At 38.5% G+C, this 13,825-nt stretch overlaps 1 pseudogene and 1 gene segment (V, D, J or C); both read left to right on the top strand.

Annotated features, from left to right (window-relative positions):
* The first annotated feature begins 1,964 nt into the window (after positions 1–1,964).
* On the top strand, positions 1,965–2,407 carry LOC146388781 (Ig heavy chain V region 914-like). The segment is given in 2 exon segments: positions 1,965–2,010; positions 2,097–2,407. Coding segments are annotated over 2 exon segments (357 nt in total).
* Positions 2,408–8,581: 6,174 nt separating this feature from the next.
* Positions 8,582–13,594, top strand: LOC146388780 (immunoglobulin heavy variable 3-33 pseudogene; annotated as a pseudogene).
* Positions 13,595–13,825: the final 231 nt, after the last annotated feature.

Below are 13,825 nucleotides of genomic sequence, written 5' to 3'. Positions count from 1 at the left end.
AGAAACAACAGACGTGCAGATAAACAGTCTAAAGAATGTCTGACTGAAGCTGTTTGTGCAAAATCTTAGAGTCATCCTCTCTATATGACAGACATTTATCAACTGTTAGATTTAATTTTACTTTTAAAATAATTATAATATATAAAAGAATGTCAATTTTAACGATGTTTTACTATATCTGACATGTTAATTTATTATATTTCATATTTTCCATTACAAATGTATTGTTCCAGTAAATATTATTTAGTTTGAATTAAGTAAAAAAGAGCCATCTTTCATTTCAGTAATCAAATATCCATCTGCATGTTTTAATTATAGCAGAATCTGAAGAATTCTAAAGTTAGTATTTACTACATCAGTTTGTCACATTTTGAATTTATTTGTTCATAATATGCTAAAAACAGTACAATCAGAATAATGTTGGTGATAAAATCATAACCAGTACTCAGTGATATTTGGTTGTAAACAGTTTTTGATGTTCACAACGAACATGTGGATTTAAAATGTGCAGAAATGATAACTGTTTAAAAACCACTCATAATCACTGTGACGTTCATGTTATTTTTTATTTATATTTATTACTTCATTTTATTTATTTATTTTATAAAAACTCTGGTGATAATAAAAAAGAAGTCTGTTGAAAGTACTTTTGGGTACAAAGCAAAGCATTAGTAAGTAGTTACGAGGTTTTAAGATTTTTTTAAATAATAGCAAAACATGTAAAATTTATATTATTTTTAATGACCTGATTATCTAAAAAAAAAAAAAAAAAGTATTTTAATGTATTGATCCATTGATCCTAATATAAAATCCTCAATACTATATTGTTTTCAGATATATTAAATGTGATGAAACAATCAGTTGTTTCACTGCTGTTACACTAAGTGAATTGTGAATTTTATTTTTTTTTTACGTGTGTAGGTCTAAGTAGGTCCATAATAGACATAACTCACTGACTGCTTCCAGTTAGACCAGCTATGATATGTATAATCATATGAGAACTCATAGGCTTTGTCTGTTACTGGGTTATAAAAACTTCACATCAGATTGTGAAGCAGAGTTCACAACACAACAGACACCAATCAATATGTTGTCTGTAGCTCTGCTAGTGTTCTTAGCTGCTGGATGTGAGTCTCTGTAGATTTGTTATATCCAGCATTTCTTCTTTGTGACACAGCCAGACTCTTTGAGAGTGCTTTTAGGTCACCCTCTGACCATCACCTGTAAGGTGTCTTATTCCGTGCGCAGCTATTGGACTCACTGGAATAGACAGGCTCCGGGAAAAGGACTAGAGTGGATTGGAAGAGCAGCTTCTGGAAGCACACCTCACTACAGTCCTTTACTCAGAAATAAGTTCAGTATTTCCACCGACTCTTCCAGGAACACAGTGATTCTAACTGGACAGAATGTGCAACCTGAAGACAGCGCTGTGTATTACTGTGCCAGAGACTCACAGTGACACAAAACACTAGTGGACTTGAACAAAAACCATTCAGTGTCTAAACAGCTCTAACATTAACAAACCACAGGAGGAGCTCTTGGACCACTGATGCTTTCAAGCTGTCATCAGTGTTAAAGGAAGTAGCTGTATATATGGCAGTGATGCACTACTCACAATATTGAAAAACATGCTTCAGTTAAGATGAGCATAGTACGTGATTTGACTGAAGACTTCAACCACCTTGAGACAAATATGTTTGAATGCACTTCTATGTAGAAAACAACTACAATCATTCATTAATCCAGACATGACTGGAACATCTGTGTGGCTGGTTGATTTGTGCTCTCTGTATGGTAGCAACTACTTGTTGATAATCTAATTTAAAATAGGGGATCAGAAGAAAAAAAAGGATGAACACTATATCCTTTCTGTGGGGAGGAGTTAATGCAAAACTTGGGTGATTTTAAAGAATACTCTCGTGACTGGAGTGTGAATGACAGGAGTGAAATCACAGTTTAACATAATGGACATATCGGCCGGACTGCTGATTATCTTACTGTTCTGGGGAGGTATAGTTTCAGTCATTTTGAGCTGAATTTCTTTTAATGATTTTCCAACTCGCAGCAGGTGACAATGTTCTTGTTTGTTTTGACAGGTGTTGATGGTCAGACTCTGACAGAATCTGAACCAGTCATTAAAAGGCCTGGAGAGTCCCACAGACTGACCTGCACAGCCTCTGGATTCACATTTAGCAGCTATGATATGCACTGGGTCAGACAGACTCCTGGGAAAGTACTGGAATGGGTTGCCGAAGTTAGTGCTGGTAGTAACAAATACTACTCTCAGTCAGTCCAAGGCCGGTTTACCATCTCCAGAGACAACAGCAGACAGCAGGTGTATCTGCAGATGAACAGCCTGAAGACTGAAGACTCTGCTGTTTATTATTGTGCTCGAGAGTCACAGTGACTGAAGTTCTTTGAGCAGCTGTACAAAATGCTTTATTCTGTCTACATGTATCTGATGATCGATGTTTGGTGTAGTATGGTTAAAGAAAATTATATATTTCAGTTTTTCTCACTATTTAGAATTCTTTTACAGAATAATACACAATAATTTCTTTGTCCCAATTTTTAATTAGTGTACAAATTAGATATTTAAGAACATTCAACTTTGTAGACTGTTGTTGCATGAGTTATCTACTGAGGGATGTATTTGTGTTACATCCTCTCCTTTTATAACCTGTAGAGTGACAAATTTCCAAAGACAAGAAGAGAGAGCAGCTAAATTGGGTCTTAATGGTACTGCAAACAGAGAAATGGTTGGGACCACAGCAATCCACTGTGTAACTCAAAAAACTTTCAGGCAGTGGTTTAAAACTCAACCATGATTAAGAAAATAAACAAACTGTGGCATAAACTCTAATCACACTTGGCAATCTTTCGTCTGTAAAAAACTTCACATCAGATTTACAGAGGAGTTTAAATGGGATCATACATTGACACTGGCTGCTAGAATTACACTAAAGTAAAAAGCAATAGTTAATAATTGACACTTCTTAAGAAATTTTGGAATTCTCTGTTTGACGTCCTTTTGGTGTCTCTGTGTGCTGCTTTCCTTGGAACTGACAAAACTGAACAATTCATTTGCACAGTGTGGTTTCAATATAGAAAACACAACGTCCATATTGATTATAATATAGCCCATATAGTGAGGAGGAGCCAATGCAAAATTCAAGTGTCTTTCACTTATACTTATCTGCCTGTAGAGAGAATGACAGATCAGTTTGATATGATGGATTTTAAGACAGGACTGTTGCTTTTAATCCTCTGCTGGGCAGGTAGAAATTTATTTGTTTTGTTTTGTCTTCAGAAAGTAAGAGCTTGCATTAAAAGACTACTTTCTTTTTGATTTCACAGGTGTTTATGGTCAGACTCTGACTGAGTCTGAACCAGTGATTAAAGGGTCTGGAGAATCACACAGATTAACATGTACAGCATCTGGATTCACATTTAGTAGCTACTACATGGCCTGGGTCAGACAGGCTCCTGGAAAAGGACTGGAGTGGATCGCAAGCCATTATACCAGTGCTTACATCTATTATTCTCAGTCATTTCAAGGCCGGTTCACCATCTCCAGAGACAACAGCAAACAGCAGCTGTATCTTCAGATGAACAGTCTGAAGACTGAAGATTCTGCTGTTTATTTTTGTGCTCGAGAGCCACAGTGACTGAAGCAAGTTGAACACCTGTACAAAATCCTCCAGAATTTCGCTAATCTTGTTTTCTTTTCTTTAAAGTATACTCTGACAGAGATAATAAACAACTGAATTTTCAAAAATGGCATCGTAAACAGCTTTACATTAACAAAAACTTTGTACAAAAATCCTGTTGCTGAAATAATTTCCCAGGTGAACAAATAACTAGATTCTTAAAATATAATAAACAAAAAAAGGAATTAAAAGTTCTTATTATTAGGTCTGTGAAGGTTCTCAGTCATCCAGGTAATCGTAGTCAAAGGAGTTTGCAAAGAAAAGCGTTCAAACAGCCACTTCACAAGCGCATGGCACTTCACAAGCGCATGGCACTTCACAAGCGCATGGCACAACATAGAGGATCCACCTCCACAGGACAAGACTCAGCAGTCCATCTGCATCTTAAGGATAAAGGACACTCTTTTGAGGATGCCAATGTTCACATTTTGGACAGATGGTTTGAAAGAGGAGTGAAAGAAGCCATCTTTGTCCACTGTGAGCGACCATCTTCGAACAGAGGCGGTGGTTTACGACACCAACTGTCTGCCATCTATAATCCAGTTTTGAGTTCCCTCCCCAGACGCCTTAACGCCCACTCACATCCTGGGCCATCTAACCTCAGGAATTCACGTGACAAGGTGGGGCCAGGTTTCACAATGACCTCACCCGAAACCCTGACTGATTAGGTCCCACACCCGCTTTCACACCTTGGCTCATGTGATTAGAGGATCATCAGGGGGTCCTTTGTCCCTCTTTGGGGGGACACTCCCACTGGGTTTAAATCTGGGACTCTCGGCCATTTGACCTTAGAACTGAAGAAGCTTCTCGGATGAGAGGTGAAATGTCTTCAAGCAACTTAAAGAAGTCCAGACGCTTTTCTTTGCAAACTCCTTTGACTTCTTATTATTAGGTAACTACAGGGCAATCAGTCTTCCTAGTACACACATTCTCATTTAATTCACTTTTAGCTGAAATAACTGTGTCATAAAGACTGTAACGTTTTTCAGAACAAAGAAGCCACTTTCTTCTTTTGAACTAAAGAAGCTTCTATGGCACTTTTTAAATTTCTTAAACATAATCTATAGATATGATGGACAATGGCCACCAATTCTTTAATTACACCAATATGAAGAGGGAAATTGGACCTGCCTGACAAGAAACAGAAGAGAACTTACAGACATTATGTAGCATATCTGGATTTGACACAGAAGTCTAAATTCTGTATGGCAAAGGCCTGGAAAAGCTCTTGGGTTGTGGACAGAAGTAAAGATGTGTTGAGCAGCCGAAACCATTTCGTCTGTTATATATATATATATATATATATATATATATATATATATGTATATATAACAGACGAAATGGTTTCTTTCCAGACAAAATGTATTTTGTAACATTCCGTCACGTTACTCAATGAGAGTAACATATTCTGAATACTTTAAATACTTTTATTTTTACTTAATATATTTTCTTGCGTTTTACAACTACATGAATGTACTATTGGTGTGTGGTTTATTGCTATTACTGAAGGTTACTCGCTATACCAATACCAACTGGATTTTTAAATCTTATATATAAATCAGTAACAGCAGGGCTGACATTAGGTAAGGCTCACTTTTTGCTGTGATCTCGTATAGAAAACTATTCTGTGCATAGTCAAAGGAGCTTGCAAAGAAAAGCGTCTGGACTTCTTTAAGTTTACTTGAAGACGTTTCACCTCTCATCCGAGAAGCTTCTTCAGTTCTAAGGTCAAATGGTGGAGAGTCCCAGATACCAGCCCAGACACCAACGAGGGAGGATAAGAAGGACAGACGCAACAACATTGTCATCCCCTATGTAGCCGGTGTATCAGAAAAACTTAGGAGAGTTTTCTCCAAGCATGACATCCCGGTGCATTTCAGACCCAGCAACACGCTCAGACAAAAACTGGTTCACCCGAAAGACAAAACGCCAAAACACAGACTTAACAATGTAGTGTATGCTGTACAGTGCAGCGAGGAATGCCCAGACCTCTACATTGGAGAGACCAAACAGCCACTTCACAAGCGCATGGCACAACACAGAAGAGCCACCTCCACAGGACAAGACTCAGCAGTCCATCTGCATCTTAAGGATAAAGGACACTCTTTCGAGGATGCCAATGTTCACATTTTGGACAGAGAGGACAGATGGTTTGAAAGAGGAGTGAAAGAAGCCATCTATGTCCACTGTGAGCGACCATCTTTGAACAGAGGCGGGGGTTTACGACACCAACTCTCTGCCATCTATAATCCAGTTTTGAGATCCCTTCCCAGACGCCTTAACGCCCACTCACATCCTGGGCCATCTGACCTCAGGAATTCGCATGATAAGGTGGGGCCAGGTTTCACAATGAACACACCCGAAACTCTGGCTGATTGGGACCCACACCCAGTTTCACACCTTGGCTCAGGCGACTAGAAGATCATCAGGGGGTCCTTTTGTCCCTCTGTGGGGGGATACTCCCACTAGGTTTATATCTGGGACTCTCCACCATTTGACCTTAGAACTGAAGAAGCTTCTCGGATGAGAGGTGAAACGTCTTCAAGTAAACTTAAAGAAGTCCAGACGCTTTTCTTTGCAAGCTCCTTTGACTACGATGACCTGGATGACTGAGAACCTTCACAGACATATTCTGTGCATATATAAAACAGCTCTGCAGCTCCGAACCGTAGTAAAGGGACCCCTGGCTAATATGTTGGGTTCGTGTCGGGTTCCTAGCCGAAAACTTGCTTTACTTTGTTGTCTGGGTCAACTTTGCTAGTGAGAGACAGAGAGAGGCGTTGAAAGGTTGCTCCAACTGAACTTATTGTTTCGGAGGAAAACATGAATTTACAACTGTGCTCGTCAGGCACTCTTTTTGGCTGCAGTGGTTATTATTATATTTACATGCTTCCAGCTCCCGTTTCTGGTTGGTGACAACTCGTACTTTTCGACTCTCCTTTTTCTCCCTCCCTCGCTCACAGACACATAACGGGTATGGCAGTCCATTCTTCCTGCAGCACAGACTACACTGCCCATGAGGCTACATTCTTTAGTTCTATGCCTGTAACACTCTGCCTGCTGCCTTCATATTAAATAAATTTTTGAATAATGATTTTAAAAAATATTTCTTCATGTCATTATGCAGGCCGCAAGTAGAGGTGACATGGGCCGCCAGATAGAGACACAGGCATTAGAGCCTCTTAATGCGTGTTTTGTTTGGGTTTCCACTGGCGTGGAATTACCAAAAAATAGAGAGGGCAAAGCCTAATATATGAAACAGGAAAATACCGCTGTGTAATCCATTTATTTCAACAAAGTAACTGTATTCTGAATATCATCTTTTTAAACGGTAACTGTAACAGAATACAGTTACTCATATTTTGTATTTTAAATACATAATGGCGGTACATGTTACTCTGTTACTCCCCAACACTGTATATATATATACTGTAACCTTATTCAGTGAACATTGGGGTGTTCTTATTTCTTTTCCTTTCTGATTTGTAGTGGTCTTACTCCACTTCCATTGTGCACTGATAATTAACATAATTAAGATTAATATTAAATCTGTGTTTTCTTGCCAGTCAATGTATATGCTGAAGTGAACACTGGAGCTCTGCAGCTACAGAAATCTGATTTTCTTTTGAACACTGTGAAAAGTAAAATTCAAGCTTGGCTCCTCTAACAGAGGCCTGAGAGCTTGAGGGTCCTGCGCATTATCTTTGCTGTTCCTAGGACTGTGCTCTTGTGGACAGAAATCTCAGATGTTGTTTCTGGGATCTGCTGGAACCAGTCACCTAACTTGACGTTCATTGCAACAAGTGCTCCAATTACAACTGGAACCACTGTTACCTTCACCCTCCACAGCTTCTTGAGCACTTCTATAAGCTCTTGGTACTTCTCCAGCTACTTCTGTTCCTCCTACTTGATGTTGCTATCACTCGGTATAACTACATCTATCACTACGCTGGTGTCCATCTGTATCTCATTCTTGACCAACCTAGGGGGCATCTCCCATTTTGACCTCGGGACTTCCAGACCATACTTGACACAGATGTTTCTGTATACTATGCTGGCCACTTGGTTATGGCGTTCCATATATGCCGAGACTGCTAGCATCTTGCACCTTCTTGTTATGTACTGGATTGTCTCAGGGGCATCTTTACACAGCCTGCACCTGGGGTTTTGCCTGGTTTGGTAAAGCCACATGATGCCTCCTTCGCTTGCTCCTCTTCTTTCTTGAGTTTCTGGTGCCTGAGGTATTCACTAAGCACATTCACATTTCAAATGACTAAAAATTGATGTTACCAGTTTATTTCACCAAATACAATATAAAGGTAGTTATAGCATTTTAGATGTCTTGTGTGTTGATATGTTTTTCATATACATGTAGATCATTTGTCGTGTAACTACTTAACTTAATTATGTACTCTTTATGCAATTATGTAATCTGGAGCACATCCACAGCACCTAGTATCAACAGCCCATGTGATATCAGATATGCAAAATGGTAGCTTTTACAGCTGGTTGCATTTTAGTCTATTATTACAAGATTTGAGAACTAAAACCTTTGGCAAAGTGATACGATATTGTGTATGTGGTACACATACAAACTGTCATGAGAAATTTAAATGTGCACTTTGTTTCTCTTACTGGCATAAACACATCTCACACCTGGTGTTTGTGATGCTCCGTTGCTCTTTGCATTCTCTCAATTCTGTGTTTTGGTACTTTTTTGAGACCTGGTTGTTACTCAATGGTTTTGCTTGCTGCTTGCCCTGATCACTCTGCCTTATCATGCATAACAACTGTGCAACAGACGTCCTGCCCTATTTTCACCTTACTGAACAACACTAAACAATGTAAAAGTACAACTCTAACATAGCCTAATGACAACTGAAATTGAAGAGTTCTGCATTTACCAGAATCTGAAGGTACAAATAACTTAGATAAGATTAATGTTTTTCCTTGTTGTGTTCACACATGATATTTATAATGAGTATAATGAACAAAATAAAACAGGAAACATGAAACAAAGATGCGAACTTGACACTGAACTAAACCTAGAATGATAATCAAAACCGCACAACTAAAGTATCAGAACATAAATCACAATACAGAAAAATACCAAAACACACAAAACTGAAAATGCTGGGTCAAAATGACCCAGAATGGTGACACCTTAAATAATATTTTGCTTTGTTTCATTGTCCTCCAGTTCAAACTCCATTGGTAGAAATCAGGCCAACAATCACTGACATCAGCATGAGTAGTGTGCTAGAGTAACCAGCCAACTTATAATTGATCACCATGAGTATAAAACAGGAAAGATCTTCTCTTGTAAAGTGTCTGAAAGATCTCTGACTAAAAACATCTCAAAAAATATCAGCCTCTGTTCAGGTAAAGTGAAAGTCACCTGAAAATCAGCTGGCAACAAAATTCCTGACTGTTATGCCATTACTAATCCCACAGTGAGTTGCAACAATGGAACAGAGACTTGACAGAGCTTCTTTAATGTGCCAGCAGAGGATTGGGATGCATATAAATAAGTGTTTTGCGAAGGAAAACATCCATTTCCCAATCAGGGCAATGAAGACCATATAAGCAAAAGCAGACGTAATGTAAGAAATGTAACAAATTGATTACAGCTCTCTCTAAAACTTCATGTATAAGATGGCAATCCGTCAGTGAGACGCAGCGGCTCACTGCTTCTCACGTTTGGTGCTTTGTTTTTTATATTTTTTACATATATGTGTGTGTGTGTTTTACTACTCTATATCAAGTACAGTCTACTTACAGTCATCAGGACCTTCTGAGTTTGAGATTACACTCTGCAAGGAACATTACGTCGGACTTCCATGGCATTCTGGAGGACATAATAAGAACTCCAGGGTCTCCATGGATGGATCTTCCCAGCGGCAAGCCAAAGAGGAAACATAAACAAAGGAGGCAAAAGCATGGCTGCAGGGTCAATTTCGTTCTACTGTTGTTCTAGGTATGACTGTGCAATGACAATAAATAGTTATCTTATCTGATCTGATGTTCCTCTGGTTGTGACTATATTTTTATGGTTCTCTCCCTTTTGTGTTTTTCAAGACCTTTGTGTGCCAACAGTGAAGACAATGCAACCAACTGCCTCTGAACCTTCTATGTCTGACATCCTAATGCTTGTTTGCCTAGTGCAGACTTTCCCAAAATGTGGGGCCCGCCTCCTAGGGGGTGCGCAGAGCCATGGCAGGGGGGGCGTTGGATGAAAAGGGGGAAAAAAAACCCAAAACGCTTGGACACTGCTAGCACGGGCACCTACAGAAACGCAAAGCAGGAGATGAAGCATAGCTGAATATGTTTCCAAACCAACTTCATTCTAAGCCAAAGACTAGAAAATATGGTGAAGATTTGTATCAGTATGCCACAGTTGTTTATGTTTTTAAACCCATTAGCCACAGAGAGGCATTTTTTGAAAAAAAAGTATTGATAGCAATGTTGAATATTATTACACAGAAAAAAAAACAACTACACATAAAAAAATCACATTGTGACGCATCTGCCTTTGTAAATGGAGGGACAGTAACTGCGTGTGTATATGCGTGCACGCGGGGGCGCACAAACATTTTTCTTGTAAAACAAAGGGGGGCCCAGCAAAAAAAGTTTGGGAACCACTGGGAACCAACAGTCCTCCATGGAAATACTCAGGGAGCAGCTCTTACTCTTTGAGGTGCAAACTAAACACTAAACATTACTAATATGAACATGTAATACTTTGTGTTTCCATTGTTATTAATTGTGTTGTTTATGCTTTACACAATGTCTTTTGTGTTTTAGTTTTATATTAAGTGTGACATATATGTAAGATGAAGTAAGAAAACAAATACAAAAATGAACAAAGGAAACTAATGACTAAATACCTTAATTCCTTCTTGAATTTAGAAACATGCTATCTTTCCTCAAAGCGTATTGCGATGACACATGTAAGATTCCAGTCCAATTTTTAAATTATACTCTGCATTTTTACTATGATAATAATAATAATAATAATAATAATAATAATAATAATAATAATAATAATAATAATAATAAACACCATGTTTATCCTTCAGAAAATTGCTTCATGCACCAAGATGTTGTATTTCTCAGATTTTCCAGAAGAGTGAGACAAAGCTTAATGTGCAGAAGCAGCAATATAGTTGCCACCTCTATGTGAAAAACTACTCATGTTGTAATTTCAAAATGACGATAAATGTGATGGGATGGCATGGAGTTATGAAGAGGTGCATTCATTTGAAAGCACAAAGACTCTTCTTCTTTGCAAACATATATAGTGTCCGTGTGAATCTGTAAACTCCCTGTCTTTGTGTACCTTGTGGGTTTAGACGAAATCACAACTGGCAGGGAGAGCACAAAACACGTTAAAGCTTACCGTTGGTAACCTCTGAACTGGTAACTGGTACAGTTGGCCTGGATGCACAACTGAAACAAACAAATTTATTAATAGGGGAAATATGAGTATTTAATACACCACAAGTCAAAAGTTTGGGCACACTTTCTCATTTAATGGTATTTCTTTATTTTCATGACTATTTATGGCGTAGATTCTCACTGAAGGCATCAAAACTATGAATGAACACATATGGAATTATGTAGTAAACAAAAAGTGTGAAAAAACTCAAAAAACTCATTTCCTACATTGTTGCCTTCTGTTAGTGCGATCCCCTTTGTTCTGACTACGTTCCCTCTCTTTGTTACCATCTGACTACACTTCTCCAGTCCAAATGACATTCCGATGTCACTGCTGTAGATCCTACTGGTATGGATCAGTGAATCGATGTCTCTATCGCTCTTGCTATACAGCTTGATGTCACCCATGTAGAGCAGGTGGGTGATGTTTGCAGGCCTATGCAGAACAGCAGTGGGGACAGGACATCTCCATCATAGATCCCACACTTGATGGTGATTTGTGCCAGTGGCCTGAAGTTAGCCTCCAGTGTTGTACACCACATCACCACTGAGTTCCTGAATTATGTCACTGGGTGGGAATCACAGTGGCAGACATCAACAAAAGGGTTTCTAGTATGAAAAATAGGACACCCCCAGCACCTGACATGATTCTGCATTACAGTCACCTTATCTGTAATGCATGCAGGATTCACATCTTCTTGTCGACCTTCAGAGGGCACATCACATAGTTTTGGAAGTTGGCTACAGAGGTTCCAGTGTCCTGGCTCCTCTTTGCCATAGCATTTGTGTTGAACCTCATTGATCACTTTTTCACTTCCCCCTGAGTTCATGTGCTGCTTACTATTTCATTACGTACCAGGACAAACTGATTGATGGTCAGTTAATGATATTTAACATTTTGCAGTTATATGTCTCACTTGTTCCTGCCTGTTTTCATCTTTTCAGTGTTACAGGTCAGAGTATGGAGTCCATCCCTTCCAATCCTGTAGTGAAGAGACCTGGGGAGACTCTCAGTCTCTCCTGTAGAGGATCTTGTTTCACATTTAGCTGCTGTTCTATGGATGGTATAAGACAACAAGCAGAAAAAAACTGGAATGGATAGGAGAAGGCTACTCAGATTCCAGCAGAGGCAAATATGTGAGCAATTTGAGTGGACATATAGAAATTGACCAAAGACAACAGCAACGGCAACAGCATGACATATCTGAGAGTCTAAGGAGCTTGGAAAGAATCTGAGACTTCCATCCTAAAACCAGAGGACTCTGCTGTGTATTACTGTGTGAAAGACAAACAGTGGTTTAAGTAATGACAGACGCTTTACAAAAACCTTCAGCCATACAGTTTCACAAGAACCTACAGGGGCCAACAGATGATCAAAAATATGATGTTCAACTCACTGTCACAATAACACCTGTGTTTATTGTCTATGAATGCATACTTTTAGAATATAAAAAATACTTTTGATTATCATGAAAAACAATATTGAAAAACATTGAACAACCATTTTAGAGGAATACAAAAAAAAGATAGAAAGAGAGAATCATGGCACATTCAAGAGATGTGATTTCAGATCAGCACAATAAGAAGAAATAAAATGTCACTTAAAAATCAACAGGACATAATTAAATTAGTAATAATAGGTTGGATGTAATAAGCATAAATTAATTGTTAATTAAATCATTTAAATTCACTTCTATCCCAGGTAGTATTTTTTAAAAGATAATATGAGATGTGTCTGCCTTTATAGATGTTTTTGTGTGTACACGTGTGTATACTACATCGCACCTTCAAACTTTTTTAAAGATGTATTTGAATAATATTTAAGCCTGACATTTTAGTCCCTCCCTAATAAAATTTAGATGGCTTACTTCTGTCCTCGTAGGGCCTGGCTGTCATCTTGTCTAATGGGAAGCACTTCCTTCACAACTTCACTTTCAAGATGATGCTCAGACTCTCTGTTCTGGTGACAGTGCTCTGTCTACCCTGTAAGTCATATAATTTTATAACTGACTCATTATTATTATTATTATTATTATTATTATTATTATTATTATTATTATTATTTTCTATTAATTTATGAAGTGACTCTTTTCTCCCAGTTTCACTCATCTCACTGGTTCTTTCCAGGTTTAAATGGTCAGGCTTTGGAGTCCATTCCCTCCACGTCAGTGTTGAAAAAGCCTCAGGAAGCCTTCAGTCTTTCCTGTAGAGGGTCTGGTTTTGACTTTGGCCAGTATGGAATGCACTGGATCAGACAACCAGCAGGAAAGACGCTAGAATGGATGGGAGCAATCTGGTATGATGCAAGTAAAACTGTTTATGCCAGCAGTGTGCAAGGACGTATAGAAATCACCAGAGACAACAGCAACAGCATGGTGTATCTGAGACTTTCCAGCCTAAAGCCAGAGGACTCTGCTGTGTATTATTGCACTGGAGAGACACAGTAACACAACCCTTCACTAGAGCTGAACAAAAACCCCTCACTGAACAGTTCTAACATGAAACCACCAGAGGAGGAGCCCTCAGACCACTGATGATTTCAGATCAGCATAATAAGTCAATACATAACATTGAAACATAATCTGGAAATAAAGCTGATTATTAATTCCAGTTCTCATAAACATTATTTATAGGTTACTTTTCCTAATTCATAATGCTATATATATATATATATATAT

Source organism: Perissodus microlepis, chromosome 4 (assembly GCF_051167445.1).
Source record: "Perissodus microlepis isolate ML-2025 ecotype Zambia chromosome 4, ASM5116744v1, whole genome shotgun sequence".
Lineage (NCBI taxonomy): Eukaryota > Metazoa > Chordata > Actinopteri > Cichliformes > Cichlidae > Perissodus > Perissodus microlepis.
This window is presented reverse-complemented; position numbering and strand designations above follow the sequence as displayed.